The sequence below is a fragment of the Trematomus bernacchii genome, unplaced genomic scaffold, assembly GCF_902827165.1.
Source record: "Trematomus bernacchii unplaced genomic scaffold, fTreBer1.1, whole genome shotgun sequence".
NCBI lineage: Eukaryota > Metazoa > Chordata > Actinopteri > Perciformes > Nototheniidae > Trematomus > Trematomus bernacchii.
The window spans coordinates 1,884,416-1,903,316 of NW_022987698.1; the positions used below are offsets into that span (position 1 = coordinate 1,884,416).

The window sequence follows — 18,901 nt, forward strand, 5'->3', positions numbered from 1 at the left end:
TAGCCGGACAGAACCTGATTCTAAAAAGACTTGCATTGAATAATTTCTTTTTGCAAGTTGACTGGTGAAGTAAGTTTTCCATCTTATTGAAATGACCACACCAAGGTAAATAAGAATGTCACAGTCCTGGTACCTTCACCCGTCATCATCCTGGTAAATATTATCTTATTAGCAAAGACTGAAATTACTTTCTTTTGCAGCGGGAAGATTTTTCTGCTGGGGAAATATAATGCCTTCATATTATTCTAATTTGACTTTGGTTAAAGAGTCCTTCTATTGACCACCCCCAAAACAATTAGCATAAATGATCATGTGTCTAAAATAATGTTTGTGTCTAGTGGAATTATTATGAGAACTGTTATTTCGTTTCCCACAATGGTGTACATGCAAAAACATTACCATTATGTTGTCATATATCTCACAAATATATTAACATAATATTTAATATAGCTTAAATTCCCCTGTATGTTTTAAATGTTCAACATAGCTGGCATGTGGACAAAGGTTTAAATAAAGTATTCTGATTCTGACTCTGAATAAGTCACAGGAACCATTGAACTGAACAAAGCAGAAGTGGGATTTTAAAACAAAATGGTCTCACAGAAATACTTTCAAACTTACTTTGAAATATTAGTTGTTTTATTATGAAGATCACATAATGCCAAACATAAAATGTGATGAGAGTGCCAGGTACAGTTAAGGCTCTTCGTACACAAATCAAGTTTTAAACTTTGTCAAATACCTCTATTAGTTGCCTGAAGAAAATAATAATCCACAGAGCATTCAAACCTACTGCTAAGCCTCATAATGCTTGACTTGTTGCAGAGCACAACTTCACTTTTATGGCAGCACGGTAACAATACAATAAGATTTATCCTCTGAAGTCAAAAAAGGTCTGAGCAGTTCAAATATGCTTCACAAACCTTCAGCAGCTCTTACAGAGAATGTTTATTCATAGTGTGTTTACAATAGCAATGCGCTCAAAGACTGATTATCTGTGTATCATAATTACATGAGTTATCACAGTGATGATTAAAAGAGACAACTATAAACTATATAAAGCTACAAAGTGTATTTCAGTCTAAGAAAAGAAAAGAAGGGAACAGTCCAGCTTTCTGTTTTCTGTTTTGATATATTAGTATCACTGCTGCTTCTCCGTCAGTGCTGGAGTGCAGAGCCATGACATCATTTCCAAATGTTTTGAATGTACATAATGTTCTCAGTGACAGTCTGCCAGTGGAATTGGTTCTGCTACGAGCAATGGTCCAAACCCAACATAAGCTGTGCTCTGATGTATGTCCTGCGCCTGACAGTCACAAGGACATTTTCAAGATGATGTTAAAGATTAGCAATCAATAACAGACATCATTTTTTAATTTACACTTGAAAGGACCAGCCAGATGGTGAAAATTGCTCAGACAAGCATGATTTTCCTGAGATGGTTTAGTCTCTTTTGTTTTCACGGGGTGACCACAAACACATGTGAATACTTAAGGGAGACATTCTACATGGGATGTGTTTTGATCATTTGTCATAACGAACAAAGAAGACATTTGATATGACCACACAGTCATCTGAAATGTAATTATATTGTAAAATAATCAATTTCATCTCTAGTACTACATAGATTTAATTTCATACAGATATCGGCTTCTTAAAAAACATAAAAAAATAACTTGAAAAACTAGATGGTGTCTAGTGAACTGCCTGTCTATTGATGTTAAAACAAATATGTACAAGTCTAAGATTTTGTATATGTTTTCAACATTAAGAGCATCTTTGTCCTTATGCAGCAGATTGGTGTCAGACCTCCATTAAAAGCTCCTCTTATCGCCTCTGTGCACTGACAGCACATCCCAACATCTGAGTCCTGCTGACTGTCTTCTTCTTCTGTCTCGTCCCCAGACTGCTGCTAAGAGCCGTCCAGCTGGGATAATTGGACCCCCTGTCCACCTTTTTCTGACATTAAAGCTGCCTGAAAGCTCTCGGTCACACATGGTGGGGATACTAACATGGCAGCTACACCTCTCTGTTTGGCCTCCCGTGCTCACAGACTAACAGCGCATTCATTTTCATTCCACAGACAGTTTGGACCGGGTAATGACGACATCTGTCACTAGGAGCTGGGGGAGTCTTTGGGGTCTTGTGACAGAATGGAGAAAAGAGGAATGGAAATGAGTACTTGAAATAACATAGAATAGGCAGAGATCATTCTCCAATTGCCCTCCTTCTGCCATTTATGGGGAAGAAAAGGAAATTGCAAAAAGTCCATCACCCGTTGAGTTTATTTGAAATGTCTGCATAAATCAAAATCTTGAGACCTACTTATATTGTTAGCACTGTGCTACCCAAATGCTTTTTATAGGATGTGGATAATGCACTTAGTATGAGGCAAACACTTTTCATTAACAGCATTTCTGCGCTGAGATTGTAATCCGCAATTTGTATTTCATTATTCTGTATCATCACTTTATTTGGCTGATGGTCTAGGTCATGAAATGCAATGTCAATAAAGTACATACAACCTAAATCCATGTGAATCTGGTTGAAATTCTATTTATATGCAAATACAGAGATATTGTTCCTAAATCTGTTAGTCTGAAAATGTATTTATTTGATTAATGTCTGACCTGCATGGATTTAAAATGTGTGACAATTTAATACCAGCAAGATAAACGGAGAAGAAATACTGCAATATGGAAGTAATTTAAAAGACCTTCACTTATACATGGGACTATTGACCTCCAAAATGTAATTACATTTGTCAAATAATGTTTTTCCTTTATTATGGAAGTAGATTTGGTCAGTTATTGTATCATATTATTGCCAAATCTGCTCAATTTATTATGCTTTTGCAACAAAAAATAAAGAAAACATGTCATCAGATGCTCATTTGGTATGACCTGAGCAAAGATATTAGGTAAATACGTGGAAATGATGTAATCATTAACCTGTTCTATACTAAAAAATGTAAACACTATTCATTTAAGGTAGGGTAGGTAAGTTTGAGAAACCGGCTCGAGATCGCTAGAATTTGAAAATACACAACCGGAGAAAATCTGCCACTTCCTTATAGAGCCCCTCCTCCAACACGCACGAACGCGCACATGACCAATGAGGGCACGAGATAACTTTGTGCACAGATGGAAGGCTGACAGGCAGGTAGGCCATCCAGTTATTTTAGCCGGGCCGGCTCAAATGATTGGTCGTGCTTTTTACAGTATTACGGCTTCCACAGATGACATTTTTTTATGGATTTTTTGTCAAAGCACTTAAGATATTCATTGCTATCGGGATGTTAAGAGCATTCCATGGAATATAACAAGTGTATCTCGAGCCGGTTTCTCAAACTTACCTACCCCACCTTTAATGTAATGTTTACAGAGGCTACTTACTGACTTTTATACTACTGAAAAGCAATAGCAAGTTGTTGCCAGGGTTTCGCTGCACATGGGAACCTGCAGATAATTACTGTGGTTTTGTTTATTGTGTTCCCCGTTGTGTTGCCAAGCCACAGAACAAGGTTTACACTCAATTGTGAAGCTTTGTAACCACGTTGCCCTGTATCCTCAGACACAGAGACTCCACATACTGCCGATCACTCTGGAAGTAACAATGTTTACCTTTGCCATCTTTCCAACTGCTTGTTGACATGAGACCCAGGCTTGTTGGGCATGATATCAAAACTCCAGCTACCTGTTGACACACTGAGCTTAAAATCTAAATCTCCTCATTGCATTCAAATAGGTTAGTGTCCAAAAGCAAATCGTAATGACAAGAGAATCATTCTTGCACAGATGAAAGGATGTTGGCTTGCACCACATCTTTCTGTGGTTGTCAGAGACTAACTCTGCAGGCTCCCCAGTGTTCTTGTTCTCTGAGGAGTTGAACTACAGCTTCAGAGAGGGTGAGGCTGGTTACTTCATATCAGGAAAGGTCATAGAGGAGGCTTCATGTTTTAACTCCTACAGAAAAGACATGTTGGCTAGACCCGTCATGACTGGAAATCCTGACCTCATATACTTGCACTTCAATGTTATCACCTGGTTTTGTCAGACTTTGTAAAAACTGATATTAAATACTAAACCTGATGATGCGTTTTAGCATTCTTTCTTGGACATGTCACATTGATACAAGACAAAACATCTTGAGTGTCTTGCTGCCACCTAGTGGACATGAGATGTACAGCAGAACACTGAACAAAAACTTCAAATGCAGAAAAAGCTACTTCATAATATTTTTTACTTAAACATGTGTACATACAATTGAAACTTCGACTCATGAAAAGGAAATATTTTCTCAAGTTTAAAACAAAATGTAATTGTGGCCAGTGTGACAGTATCATAAAAAAAGAAAGAAATTACATTGACAAATGTCATAATTCTACAGAGGCCACACATAAAACATTGGCAAAAATAGTTAAACAGCATGATTAACATTTTCTATACAACATCCCTTGTTAAGGATGAGAAGTATCAGTTGTTTAAGCTCCACAATAGCCATGTCATTTCATTTCGACACATCATTTTCATCTTAATTCAGTGTAGAAAACGGTGGTTCTGTAGTTTAATAATGTCCAAGGCAGAGAAACTTCAGAGGCGTTCTTATGCTTAGGTGGGTAGGGTGTCATATTAACAAATCACATATCAAATTGAGGATGGGTTCAGGTGAGATCACTCGAGTTCCTTAAACCGTGCAAACATGGCCTTGCGAACCGCTTGTTTGTAGGTGGCATGGTCCCAAACCACAGGGTCTTTCTTTTTTCGTGGCTGGAGAGAAATGTACAATAGAGGTTTTAACAAACCAACAACAAACACCACATTTTGCAGAGAAAAATAGCTGCAAACTTACCGGGGCAGGTTCCGATCCAAGACCAAGACCAGGTCTCTCGCTGACTTTATGAATATCCCTACGCATAGAGAACAAATGGTTAAGACAAATATGTCACTAATCTAAATATTCCCATTTCAGTGAGAGGTCAGTTCAGACGCATACCTTGAGCCTCCAGCCCAGGAGTTATGATGCTGCATCTGTTGGTGGTGTTGTTGTTTCCTTTTCTTCGGCTCTGGTGACCTGGAGGGTTCTTTTGTAGTGAGCTGTGAATGACACAATCCACCTTTAGTATTCAACGACTTCAAGCTCTCCTCAGCACATGTTCACCCCTTTATTTCCACCTACTTCTTTCTCCTGGTTCTCCAGTGCCTCCAGCTCCTTCTTGGACCTCTTGATCTTAAGGTGGATCTCCATGTTTTGCTGTTGAGAGAATACATGCAGTATTATAGGCTTTGTCTGTATATAGAGAGACTGTCAACTACTGTTCATAGAGAGGTAAACTTGTAGTACTTTGTGCAGGTCCGAGAGCTGCTGGTGGCGGATCAGAGCGTCCTTGTTGGGGAACTGTCTCCTACACAGCAGGCAGGCCATCTTCTTCCAGTCTGTCAGCTTGCTGTCCTTGTCTTCAGACGGGCCGCCCTGACTGTTTCTGGCTGCGTCTTCCCTATCTTCTTCCACCTCTTCATCACTTCCAGCCGCATAGTCTGATGCCAGCATACTCAGAGAGCCCATAGAACGCTGGGGGAGAAAACACAATTATGTAAGAAAAAAGACACTGGTGTATCTACTTTTTACTCTGAAGAAGGTAAACGGAGTGAATCAGACACTAAGTAGGGGTTATAGTGCAACATCTGCTGAATGAAGTTTCCTACCTTTGACTTTTCATCTTTCTTAAGAGGAGCCATTGGTTTCTTAAAAAGATCATCTGGACCCGATATCTGCGGATGTAGACAAAACATTTGGGTTAAGTACCATTACAAGATATAATGAAAACTAATATCAACATTGATGCACATGAAGTGGTTGTGTGAGGAGTCTCTAACCTTCCTCTCGAAGATAGCAAAACCAGCGTCAGCCGTCTTGGACTGCCTCCTATCATCGTCTCCTCCGAACCTCAGCAGCAGCGGTGATGCAGAACGGACTGTTGTCTCCTTTTGCCGATTCTGGATCTTTGCCCAGCGCTCCATATCTTTCATGATCTGCAAACAGCAACACATGTCTTAACCGTGTTCCCTTTACACATGTGCTTTTCATACTGTGTACAGTGGTATTGTAACTGAAGTGCTACCTTGACAGCGGCGATGCTTCTTGGCTTGTCGTTGTCCTTTTTAGAGTCGTCATCATCTTTCTTCTCAGGAGTTGCAGAGGAAGTGGGGACAGGGTCCAGCGCACAGCCGTCATCAGCAGAGGGAACTAATGCTGCAGAGTCTTCTGGATTAGGAGTCAAGGACTTTTTCATCTCCAGAGGAGCATCTGCTGCTGGGTTGGAAAGAATGGCCTGGTCTTCAGCGGTCATGGGCAACGGCGCTGTGGCTGCAGGGTTCCCTCCTGGGACTGGGATGTAGGACTTTGATGCAGCATCCCAGTACAAGTACTCTTGGGATATAGCGTTGTAGAAATACTGTGCACAAAACAATTAGAAAATAACAATTTAATGACAAAACCAATCATTTCAGACACATGTGTGTTGAATAAAGGCTGACTTAGTAGTGCACATGTAGCTTCAACTGCAGTCTGTGTACTATTTTAGGAATTCATTTAAACACTATTATTATAATGTAGGTTAGGTTTCTTACGTAGACATTTCTCTCCTCTAGACTATGAGCCATTTTTTTTAATCTTCAGAATTCAGACAAGTGACAAAGCTGAAGACCTAGTTTCTCTTCAGTATCTTTGTCCTCGTGAGATTCTATTCTTAGCTCAGTCTGCGGATTTAAATGAGGTCTCCACATTTTACAGTGCGTTACATTTTCAATACATGTGCTTGTTAGTGGAGTAAGGGTAGATGTGCATTAGTTATACATTATTTAATATTCTCTTGTAGGTTACTGACTGCAGCTATGCATGGCTTTTATATACAACATTACCAACAGAGTTTTTCCTAATCGTTCCCCCAGTCACAGGCCGGAGCGAGCACTGATCAGTGTTGTCCTGTGTTCTCACCCTAGAGTTGGGGTCGTAGTACAGCGTGGTCTCAGGATCGTAGTAGAAGCCTGACGTGGAATCGTACAAGTAGTTGGTCATGTCTGGAATCTCAGAGCCTAGAAGATTTGGACAAATGAATATACCACTTCATTTACATGTATTCATATTGCAGACGCTTTTGCAATGTACAATTGTCAAGACAAAGTTCCGTAACATCTCTTTTTCACTGTCATTCGAAATATTTTATGTGGAGATCCTACTTTGCTAACATATCACATTGAATGCAGCTACAAAGGAACATGATTAACACTTGTTTGAATATAAATGCTTGATATATTTCTTACCGTAGACGTAGGCCTGTGATCCGTCTGCGGCGACCGGCATCCCAGCTGATTCTGTGGGGACAACAGGTCCGCTAACCTGGTATGCTGGATCGATTGCTAGAGTCTCACGATAGCCAGCTCCCTACAAAGCAAAAAGAGAGATGTACAGTTAGAAGTACGGCTCTACTCTGAATAATCTTATGAGCTTCACTTTTTGATATATAACCTACCTGTGCAATGCTGACGTCTGATGACAGAGCGGTATTGGTGATGCTAGTCGTAATATCACCTGCTGACAAAAACGTGACGATATTTAGGAATGTTTGATGTGTAGGTTTAGTGATTATAAACAGGGCTCAGGGAACAAGCTGCCAATGTGATGTGCCTGATCCCCACCTTGCAATGCAGCGGCGGCAGCAGCAGGTGGCAGCAGAGGTTGCAAGAACTGTGGAGGGGGTGGGAAATGCTGCTGCTGAAGTCCCAAGGGAAAAATACATCACAGGTCATCCTCTTGTTTTTATTCACTTTTCAACACGAAACAATCAAGGCAACATCTTACCCCCATCATGCTGGGATCAGGTGGAAACCCAAGGATGGAACCGTTTGGTTTGTCAAATTCTCTCTTGAAGCTGAAAAAAGACACAAAGACAAATAATCAGAAACAATTGAGGTGGGAATTCTCTACAAGCAGGGTACATACACTTTTTCACAAATGATTTTCAATGACTTTTCCATGACCTTTACCTAATTTTCCATGACCAAAAAAATTACTCTCTCAGCGGTACCACTGAAAATGGTTTATTTGACCATGGAACAGGAAAATAAGGTCTGAAACATGTTGTGCCTATCTAAAACAAATCTAATAGTAGGCTTACTAGCTTCTGCACGCTAAAAGCAACTAAAATCTCTCACCAGCAAAATACCTCGACAGTTAAATGCCATTTTACGTTTCATTACTATACGATACAGTATGTATTATCATTATAGTATTTCGGCGATTAGATAAAATATAAATTATATTTGATGCAACTTTAGTTACATTTCCATGACTTTTCCAAAACTTTGGGAAAAATATTGTTTTCCATTACTTTTCCAGGGCCTGGAATTAGCTTTTTGAATTTCCATGACTTTTCCAGGTTTTTAATGACCGTAAGAACCCTGTACAAGATATAGCAGATAATTAAGGAATGCAGAATGACAACTTACTTTTGGTTCTTCAGAGGTTTTGCGACCTCAGCATAAACTCTGACTCCATCAACATAAAGGGGTCTGGGTTTGGTGAGGAGCTCCACCAGACGTGTCACTTGCTACAAGAGGAGAGACAAAAGGTAAGTGCTGGTAAATGATAGGGAAAGAGTCAACTTTGATAGACCATTAATTTAATAAACAGCAAACTGTAAGCATTCCTATTTTAAAAAGGGTACCTCATGGGAGTCCATGTCAACAAAGCAGAAGCACTTGGATCCTGGTGGCTTGGCTTTGACTAGGCGAACATTTCTTTCATCCAGATAGGCAAAGGGATCCAAGGCTTTCAAGATGGTCTCTACTGTGGTCGTGGGCTTCACATTTTTTATTATCATGGCTGTAAAGAGACACAAGAGAGTGTTGTTTATCCGACTTGGTCATGAATAACAAAAGAACAAAACAAGCTCCATAGCTAAACAATTGGAGCTCTGCAGTTGATTCCTTCAAAGATCTTTTAGAAGGATTTCTCCCTTCCCCTAATCCACAGCCTTTCAAATTGCGACCTATGCGTTTCCCTGTGTGTGTGTGTGTGTGTGTGTGATGGTATACACTGTCTGATAGCGGTGTGTGTGTGCATGCATGTGTTAGTGATGGTATACACACTCCTGTCTGATAGCGGTGTGTGTGTGTGTGTGTGCATGTGTTAGTGATGGTATACACTCCTGTCTGATAGCGCTCTGATTGTCTGTATTTTTAGCTTACATATGTATTCTGCATTTTGTATATTTTGTAAGTAATTGCTGTTGTCAAATTTTTCTTTTTATGTACTTTGTTATTTAAAAAAAGAAAACATGTTGTGCTTTTGGTTGTACATGGTGTGTATTAATCTCAATACAAATTTGATCAAAAAGAAGAAAAAAACAAGCTCCATAGCTAATGTTCAACAACAAGTTTGAGTTTGAGTCAACTTACTTTTGCTGTCCTTAAAGACAGACTCAGGTTGGTGTGAACCGTGATGGGGGAGGTTGCGGTTGCCCCAGGACTCCGCCTGCTGCTCTGTTTCTTGCTGTTGGAGCAGTTGGTCCACCTGCTGCTGCCAGGCCTCAGGTGTTAGGTCAGAGCTACGCTGCCACTGGGTAAGGGACAATGGTTCAATAGGGCCTTTTGGTTGGGACCCGTTTAGGTTGGTCTTCAACTCCTCTAAAGGCTGATCTGGTCTGGGCAACTGGGGCTCCTGGAGTTGAGGTACTTTGTGATCTGATTCCTAATAGACAGAGACAGAAAGAAGGGACACGTTATTATTTTTAAACTGTGAAGAAAAAATGGCTGCAAAGTAGGGCTGTTCCGAATACCATTTTTCGGGCTCCGGATATTCGGTATTAATCAGCAGCGAATATACTGATATTCGGCGTGCGCGTGCATGTTTTTATCATGTGTAACGTTACTGTTTAAACTGCGGATAAAGCAGCTTCATCATGGCAACTGGACAACAACTAAGCTAAGCTACTACTTACAGCATTCGGGTGACTTTTCATAGTTGTTGTGCCCAGAGTTTCCGTTTTTTTTTGTCCGTTAAAGTTTAAATCTTCTGGACAAAATGAGAAAAGTGCCGGTCAAAGTTCTTCTTTGTTATTTATTGAGCTTTAAAACAAATTGATATGATTCAATATTAAACTAATTATAGTAGATTAACTACATTATTCAAAAGTGTACAGTAACTTATAACACTGGAATAATAAAAGGAGCGCTCACTCCTCCCCTCAGTATCTCATGCAGCTCGCGGATCCAGTAATGAGTGACCCGACAGTAAAAATAAACATATCTATAACTAGTTTAGGTTGGCTACTGTAGTTTGAGAGGTAATTAAAATAGCTAAGTGTGATTTTCTAACCTGAAGGGTGTGTCTTGCTCCGCTCACCGCTGCAGGTGATTACTGTATGCAGAGCTGCGTGTCGACTCGTCAGCAGCAGCTGATCTCTCTCTCTCCCGTCAGATTAGACTTCACTCGCGTTTATGTCCATATCGATCAGATCTAGCTATTGAAAGCGATGTCAGGCGCCCAAGCTGAGATTGTATATATTTCCGCATTTTAACAGTGCAATAAAAAAGTATAAATATAGTATAAGAATGTGGCAATTCGCCTTTATTGATAGCATACATTTAGGGGGAAAAAAACGACCGAATATTCGGGTACAGCCCTACTGCAAAGAATCAATGACTGATAAATAGTTTTTCCTAAGAGAATATGTCCGGGCAACATCATGTTATTACGGTTTGGCATAAATGTAATAATACTGTTGTAATAATGTAATAAAACTGATGTATAGTGATTACTAATAAAGTGTATTCGGTTTTTTAGTGCCTTTACCCATGACCAATCATTATTCAAAAACAGTTTATTTTTTTTTTATGTAATAAACTACAGAAAAGACGATCATTTTTCTTTCTGCACTCACATGAACACTTCTTTCACACTCTTCTGGCTGAATGAACTTCATGGATGTTGTTCTACTGCCAACCTTTAGGGATCCCTGTAAGAAGAAGAACAGAAATGATCAATCAGCATCATATCTCGTGGGGATATCTTAAATAATACCAATGACACCCAACATGCACTGTGGCAGGTTTAGCCTTCCTCTTCACTGCTGAAGATAAAACGGGCGAACACTTATGGTGGTGAGACTAGCCCAGAACGAAGATCATGCTTCACACAAGCAATATGCCCTCAAACTACGTTAACTATTTTGAAAAGTGAACTACAAATTAGAGCTGCAGCTAAATTATTTATGCTCATATGCTGAATATTCTCAACAAAAAAAAGGGCTTATTGTTTAAAACTGGAACATAATTCCTTTGGGCCACTGTAACATCTTCAAATTGCTTTGTTTGTATAACCAAAACCCAAAGATATGTAGTTTACTACCACAATATACAAACAAAAGCAGAAGATCTGAACAATTTAAAAAGAACCATTTAATGTTTAGCATAAATAAAATACAAATTTGCAAAATATGTGCTGATGGTTGTCCACATTATAATCCAAATAAAAACAGAATTATTAGTGCAAAATGAGAACCATGCTTTCAGTAGGTTAAGTATTGTAATTGTGTGATAATAAAAACACTATTTCCAAGACTAGAGTGTTGCTGTGCAGAGGGAAGCTCATTGCAGATCGAAATGTATTCTGAAATTTGGTAGTACTGTGTTGAACATCCATATGTGATGAGTAAAACTCAACGCTGTATTTATATTCACAGTGATTAATTCCAGAGCACCTCATTTGCACAAAACTGGAATAACCATTCAAACCAGACATTAAGCCATACCATAAAGCACAAAGCTTTACCACTCGTGAAAACGTATAGGTGGCCATTTGAATCTTTGATATTTAAGTAACTGACCTTACAACCACCTACAGTACATCACCTAGTGTTCACAAATTACTTCACAAGCTGCAAAATATCTGCCAAAAGCGACCCAATGGCAAAGCCAAACGATAAACTGCTGTACATTTCAGCAATAATTCTACTCATCTTCATTACCCTGAGGGGCATCAAGCCCTGCCAGCGTTGAAAGAAAGAAGAAGTCCTGATGGCCAAAGTTCACCAACAATGAGTTCAAGAGAATACCAAGAAGAGGACATGCACTTTTCTGGAAAGTCACAGATGACCAAAATTGCCTCGAACTGGTGAAAGAAACGTTGTCTGAAGAACTGGCAGGGACACTCAAAAGAAAGACTGCAGGCCTCCCAGTGGTTTCGTGAGACTGGATAGTTAAATAGATAAACCACGCATTACATAAATTGAAAAGTTGACTTGATTGCGCTAGAGGAAAAGTCAGGGGATCACCAAAGTTATTTGAATTCATCATCTGGGAACCATGAATATCTTTATAAAGGCTTTTCAAGCAATCAAGAAGTCGTAAAGATACTTCACCAGATAACTCCAAAGAATAACCAAAGTAGTCAGGAGTCGTCCCCTGGACACAATGAATATCCGTCCCAAATAGTAAGAGTATCCATCCAATAATTGTAGAGACATTTCACTAATAAACCCAAAATGTCAACTTTATAATAGCACCAGTCAGGGGATCACCAAAATCATGTTGGCTGCTTCCTCTGGGGACCCCAATTTTCATACAAAATGTCAATGCAATCCAACTAACGGACCATCCCACAATTGTCAGTCAATGAGCGACACCACTAGCATAGCTAAAAGAAAACCCAATCATTTTACCAAAGTTTTTATCACCACATTGCCCTAAAACTCCTAACAAGAAATATTCCACTTTAAGAAGGATTGTAAATCTCAAAAATAGTCATTTCTATTATGAATAAACTTTCAAAATGTGCACTGTCACTAATAAGGTGGTTTTTAGATCGACTCTCGTACTGCGTGAAAAACAGAACCCTCCACAATCTTTGAATGATGATGATGATGCCAGTCTGTCAACATGGTAAGGAAGCCAACCCAGCTTCCGTGATATAAAAACAAAAAAAACGTAGATGACATGAAACATTGACGTAGTCTTCCTGAAGCCATATCTTTCTGTAGAGCTGTTGTGAGGTTCAAAAAGGGTGGCTCCAGTCGTTGCCATCTTGGCAGTGTTGATTCTGCCTAACTCTCAGCTAAAACTAAAAAAGTCAAACCTGTGGATTGTCAGAGGATCTGAGTTCTGCACAGGCAGAGTAGGTAGCTAGCACCAAGCCACCCGTGACAGCACTTAACTGTCATTAAAAGCTGCCCAACCCTTCGTTATGCGTGACTTTAAGCCTTAAATGTGCGAGTTCTACAAAACCACTCTCATAAAAAGGGGACCTAAGCTAAAGAAGATAGAGATTGATTTAGCCAGCCTCAAGTGGCCATTTGAGAAACTACAAAAAGTAAAACAAAGATAAACCTCTATCTGACCACAATGCAACATCCTCCGGAAAAGAGCTGGGCCACTCGGTTAAATACACATTGTTGTTCGATTACTTTGGTAGGCAACACACTATTTCTAATGTTCACATGGACAGTAAAGACAAAATACTGGCCCAACAAACAACCAGCCCCTTGCTTGTTTTAGGGCAGACTGTCTGAACGTCGACAGCTTCCTCAAAAGAAACTACTTCGAAGGTCACGCAACGCAAAAGTGCCGCATTACATTTCTGTCAATCCTCTTTGCTACAAAGGCAAAATCGGAAAACATGACATGGGGGCTTTATGAAGTACCTTCATTATCAACATCGTGTCTTCTTATATTTGTAAAACCAAATCTTAAAAGTTTAGGAACAGATTGGAAAAACTGATTTTCCACTAAACATCTGTATTATCTGCTTAAATCTATTCCAGGCTAAGGAAGTTTGGGGTTCAAGTATAAAGATTTAGCACTAGCAGGAAATATTAACATGTTTGTGTTAGAAGATACACAGTTAAAGTATGTTTTCTAAAGCATTTAAGTGCTTAACAAGTAACCTGAAGTACTAGAAAGTAATGATAATTTATGCAAAGCTGGGCTCATCTGTTGCAGTTTCATATATTAGCTTCTAGAAATGTCAACAACTGACATTATAGAGGAAAAGCAACCCCTTCCCAGGTTCTCCCCCTCCCCCATCTACTAAATCCCCTCTCAACCCCTCATAATCCTGATGGGAGAGACGGCCTTCGTAGTGTGACGAGGATGGGCCACCTTGTTGGACTCCATGAAGTGGACTGCATCCTCGAGGTTTAAAAACTCCACATAGGCCGTATCGTAGCTGTAACCTGGGGACAGCATTTGAAATACAGATGGGTTTTTGTTAGTCAATTCCAGTAATGACAGTCACCCACTAAAACATAGAAGACAGCAGTTCGTGAATACATCGAGATCAATGTGAGCGAATCTTTGACAGTTTTACCTACACACATACCTTTTCAGGAAAACACACATTTTGTTATTGCTTTTTCTATTCAGTCTTCTGATGACTGATGACCTATCAGACTCTGTCTGTTATGGCTTGGCTTTATCAAAGCCTTTCCTGGCAGATATTCCAAACCAGTGGCAGTGAACAACTGTGTGGTTTGCACCGTGGAGACAGAACGTTTACCAGTCATGTTTATCAGATAAAAAAAACCCTCCTGTGATGGACATTTTGGTGTAGTATGAAAAGCTTTTGAGACATAATAATGAGGCTTGCCATCGATAACCATGTCTACAGAGATCCACTGTGGAAAACACTTTAAAGCAAGTGTTAAGATCGGCAGGATGAGAAAGCACTAACAAGGCAGTCTCCATTTCAAGTTTGTTGACATTCTTATGTTCAGTACCTAGAGAAGAGTGTCAGAGTGACACGTTCAGTGTATCACTTGTCACAGATCGTTTGTGACCAACATTCTCCAAAAGACTTAATATTGATCCTTGGTAACTCCTCTTATTGTCACAATGACCCGACGTCTCGCACATAAAAAAAGGGTGGCATAACAAAACCCCCCTTCTTTCTTTAATGAGCGAATTCACAGACCACCAACAACAAAAGCAACCAACAATGTAAAAAAGAAAGAATGCGTAGTTTCGAATGTCGTAAAAGCGAAAAATCGAGGGACATGTTAGCGATCGATTGCCCCAAACAGCTACACAAAGAAACTTGTTTCTTACCTGGCACAACATTTTTGATTTTCATCCCCTGCATTGGCACACCATCACAGACTGCAAAGGCACCAAGAATCTGCAAAACAAAAGTGTCAAATAGATTGAGTTTGGCCATGGCTTTCTATGCAAACTAAGACAAAATCTAGTAACCATAAAATCAAGATTTACAAAGTAAAGATGCTTTTCTGTATTATTATTACCTGCTCCATAGTGGCAGTCTTTGGAATACCAATTATAGATATTGTGTTGGAAACTTTGTCTTCCACTGATGCATTCCTGTAATCTTGATCCTAGAGAACATTTGATTTCAATTTGGGTTAGGAAACGTAGAATTATATTGCATATTATTTATAAACACAAAAATAAAATAAAAACTTACCTGAGAACCGGACTCACTAAACTTGGCAGTTGCGATTGGTTTAGACTCTTTGAGAAGTTTCTCTGGTACTGGAAGTGCTTCATGTTTGTAGTCAAAAGACCTCCCGGGGCCTGTTCTGTAATCGATGTCCCTGTAGTCTTGGTCTTTTGCTTGTACAGTGCTGCTGCCTTGAAAATCATGTTCTTCCCCCATCTTACCCCTGACATGTCCTTGATTTTGTGGGATATCTTTCATCCCTTTAAAACAATCACCTGGCTCCTGTATCAAATGTGAATGCGGATTCTTCTCTTGATGGTAAGGAAGCCTTTCATCACGAATTGATTTATTCTGACTATGCTTCGGATTTCTTTCTCCGAGCCAATGTTTGCTCTCATTTTCTCTCCCAAGAGGGCCAGTATGGGGACTTATTTCCGGGGGTGGATGAACATGTGGAGCAACATGTGGAGCTTTGCTGGCAGTTGATGGTAGATTCATACCAGGAAAGTGGTCAACACGAGGAAAGCCGACCCCTTTCCCCGGGAATTCAACAGGTGGCCTATCCCTTTCCTGAAATGGTGGTGGATCTCTGACATTTACATCTCTGCCAAATCCTACAGGGAAGCTAGGTCCGGGGGCCCCTCCCATACCTTTACCCATTTCTGAAGGGGGAATCTTCTCCTTTCGACGATTCTTCCATTCCTCCGCAAGAGTCATCTCTTCACCACTTCGATAGTCCATTAGGGGGCTGCCACTTGATTCTGGGAACTCTCTCTCCCTGGGTGCGTCTGCACCCATAAACTTTGATCTTGGAGGTCCAGCAATATCTGAAGGCATGTCTGGTCTCGCCCTGTCCACTGGAGGGACATTGCGGTTTCCAAATCTTAAGGGAGATCGATCCCTACCTCTAAATTCACCTGATGGACCTGAACGATTTCTGAAATCCATATCAGAATCAAATCCGCCTCTTGGATTGAAAGGGGGCCCCTCTCTTCTGTCAGTGTCCATCATTCTCCTTTCATGTGGCGGTAAGTCCATATCATAACCATCGTTGCCTTCATCGCCTTTTGGGGGCCTTTCACGCATGTCCCTAAATCCTTCATTCCGCTCCATGGGAAACCCTCTTCTTCCATCTATATTAGGATTGTTGAAGGGTGGCGTGTCATATTTAAAAGATTCTCTGTCTCTCATGTCCATAAATCTGTTGTTTGGTTCCTGTGGTGGCATACCCCTCCCTTCCATGTCTGAGTTTCTGCCTTGTCCCGGGAAACCAGAAGCATTCATCAGTTTGTCTCTGATAGAAATTTCATATTGCCTTCGTAGACTGAAGTCTGAATCTTCTCCAGGTCCGCCAAAATCTCTGTTTTGCTCTCTACCTCGCATATCACGTGGGTCGATGTCATGCCCCCTCATGTGTGGCCCATCCATCCTTCTCATATCCATGTGTGGCATATCTAGAGGTCTTGGGCCCATTTGACCCATGTTCATCGCATCTCTACTTCTATAATCAGGCATGGGACGATCTCTGCCACCAAACATTTCTCCACGTTGATCACCGCTGCAATATATACATCAACACATTAGGATGATTTTTGAATGGAACACAACCAAAGAATAAAGCTTATAACAAAACAATATGGAGACGGAAGATATGAACGTTTATTTTTATAGTTGCTCATCCAATCAGCATAAAAAGGCTTAAAGAAGGGGAGGACAATATGGTAATAATGAGCCTTATAAATGTTTCTATTTTCAGTGTTTTTGATTTAAAAAAAGAAAAGAAAAAGAAAGTAACCATCAAATGCATCAAGTGTGATAACAGTTTAAACATTAGGATTCCCAGAAAATGTACTAAATCATAACATCATATAACATGTGAATATTACTTCAACTGTGGTAACCTGTTTTAACCCACATTGCCCATCCCTAGAAAACATTATTAGAGACAAATGCAAAAAGCTCTTACTAGAAAAGTTATGTCTTAATACCAATTTCGAATTTGTTTTAAATCAATATAACTAAATGATGCGTATTTACCGAAAGGGTGGTCCTCCCCTTGGTCCTGGCCCTGGTCCGTTCCACATGTTTGTAAGTCAGTGTCTTATCTGGAAGCAAAGTTGGAGGTAAATGAATACAAACACTACTTTTGACTTGTTCGTGGCAGGTATATCAATCATAATAAAAACAAATAAATGGACTTTCAAAGTACAACCCAAAATTAGACGAGCGACAAAATATTTTAGCGTATGGCAGCATTAAGTTCTAATATGAAAAAGGTATATAGCCCACTATGACAAATCAAGTGCTTTACGATCTTGACAGTTTACGACAACTTATATCCTGATAAGAAAAAAATATAATAATAATAATAACAGAGAATACAAAAGAGAATATACAAAGGGATTATAAGAACAAACATATAGTAACAGTATGCAAATAAAAAATAAAAATAGCATGAGTTAAAAATTCTGATCAGGTGAATGTATATACAGATATGTGAACAAGGTTACATATATATACATTTAAATATGCAGGTACCAGTGCGGGTTAAGAAATGCTTCAATCTAAATAAACATAGTACATATTGTAAACAAACATGAAGAAATGGTGGTTTAAATGTATGCCAGTGTATTATTTTGGTGCTACAGTGACGATACTAAAGATGGCTGCATACGTCAAAGCTGTGGCTTGTAACACAGGCTGGTGATATTGCTCATGTTGGCCCGCTAGAATCACTAGGCCCTCCAACATCTACGCCACAACATAAACAAACGGTATGAGTATTGATCATAATTATATTACAGTAAACACACGTATTTTAGGTAAGTTCTGCATATAAATGGGAATGTTATCGTGATTAAATTACCGAGCAAAAGACAGCTAAAACAAACGTTAAGGATCGTTACCTTGGTGACGCTATCGAAGCTAACGTGGCTAACACTTACGTTAGGAAGCCGGTCTATCTGCGTTAGCCACCATTCACAAACAGACAATCGTACTGACTTTAAATGCCACTATGATCACGTAGATATTTCCTCTATAAAACGTACCTTGCGTGTTCTTTGAGCTTAGTATCGATATTTCCGAGATGTATCGTTAAGGTTGTCGATGGCTTGAACGAACTGGTTCTTCAGTCGCTGCAGCCGAGACGAATCTTCCGTCTTCTTCTTCTTTGGATCTGCAAAACTACGCAAACCTGACGCTGTGTAAGACGTGCTGCCCCCCAGCGGTTAAAATAAGACACACTTTATTGATCCCAGATTGAGAAAAACAAGGCATTGCACATCATTTGAAAACAAATAAAAATAGAGAATTTTCAAAGATGACATATAAGCATTTCAAAATAGGAAAATAAAACAGAACTAAAAAGTAAAATATATACAAGTTGAATGTGAAAGATACACACATCTGTATAAAAACTAAGAAGGGCCAAATTGAAGTTAACACATTT

General features: G+C 39.6%; 1 protein-coding gene across 4 annotated transcripts; it reads right to left on the bottom strand.

Moving 5' to 3' along the window:
• Positions 1-4,225: 4,225 nt before the first annotated feature.
• Positions 4,226-18,667, bottom strand: LOC117489512 (RNA-binding protein 6). 4 transcript variants are annotated; one of them, XM_034138834.1, is made up of 23 exons: positions 18,501-18,667; positions 17,488-17,555; positions 15,475-17,008; positions 15,296-15,385; positions 15,102-15,171; positions 14,157-14,230; positions 10,943-11,017; positions 9,459-9,750; positions 8,726-8,883; positions 8,508-8,608; positions 7,861-7,930; positions 7,698-7,770; positions 7,532-7,590; positions 7,323-7,443; positions 6,997-7,094; positions 6,122-6,454; positions 5,877-6,032; positions 5,706-5,771; positions 5,344-5,571; positions 5,179-5,253; positions 4,996-5,096; positions 4,852-4,909; positions 4,226-4,769 (listed from the first exon to the last, which is right to left on the bottom strand). In XM_034138834.1, exons 2-23 carry the CDS (start codon positions 17,532-17,534, stop codon positions 4,674-4,676), a joined length of 3,975 nt encoding a protein of 1,324 aa, XP_033994725.1. In that variant the 5' UTR covers positions 17,535-17,555; positions 18,501-18,667; the 3' UTR covers positions 4,226-4,673. The 4 variants fall into 4 exon arrangements, with proteins under 4 accessions (XP_033994725.1, XP_033994724.1, XP_033994723.1 ...); XM_034138833.1 differs by having other exon boundaries at positions 7,532-7,593; XM_034138832.1 differs by having other exon boundaries at positions 7,698-7,773.
• Positions 18,668-18,901: the final 234 nt, after the last annotated feature.

Bases quoted from the DNA above. Each gene is read 5' to 3' on its own strand.
- LOC117489512 (XM_034138831.1), bottom strand. From the start codon at position 17,534: ATGTGGAACGGACCAGGGCCAGGACCAAGGGGAGGACCACCCTTTCG. The intron at 15,172-15,295 runs GTAATAATAATA...TTTGTTTTGCAG, and splicing joins AGACTGCCACTATGGAGCAG to ATTCTTGGTGCCTTTGCAGT. The intron at 5,772-5,876 runs GTTAGAGACTCC...CTACATCCGCAG, and splicing joins TTGCTATCTTCGAGAGGAAG to ATATCGGGTCCAGATGATCT.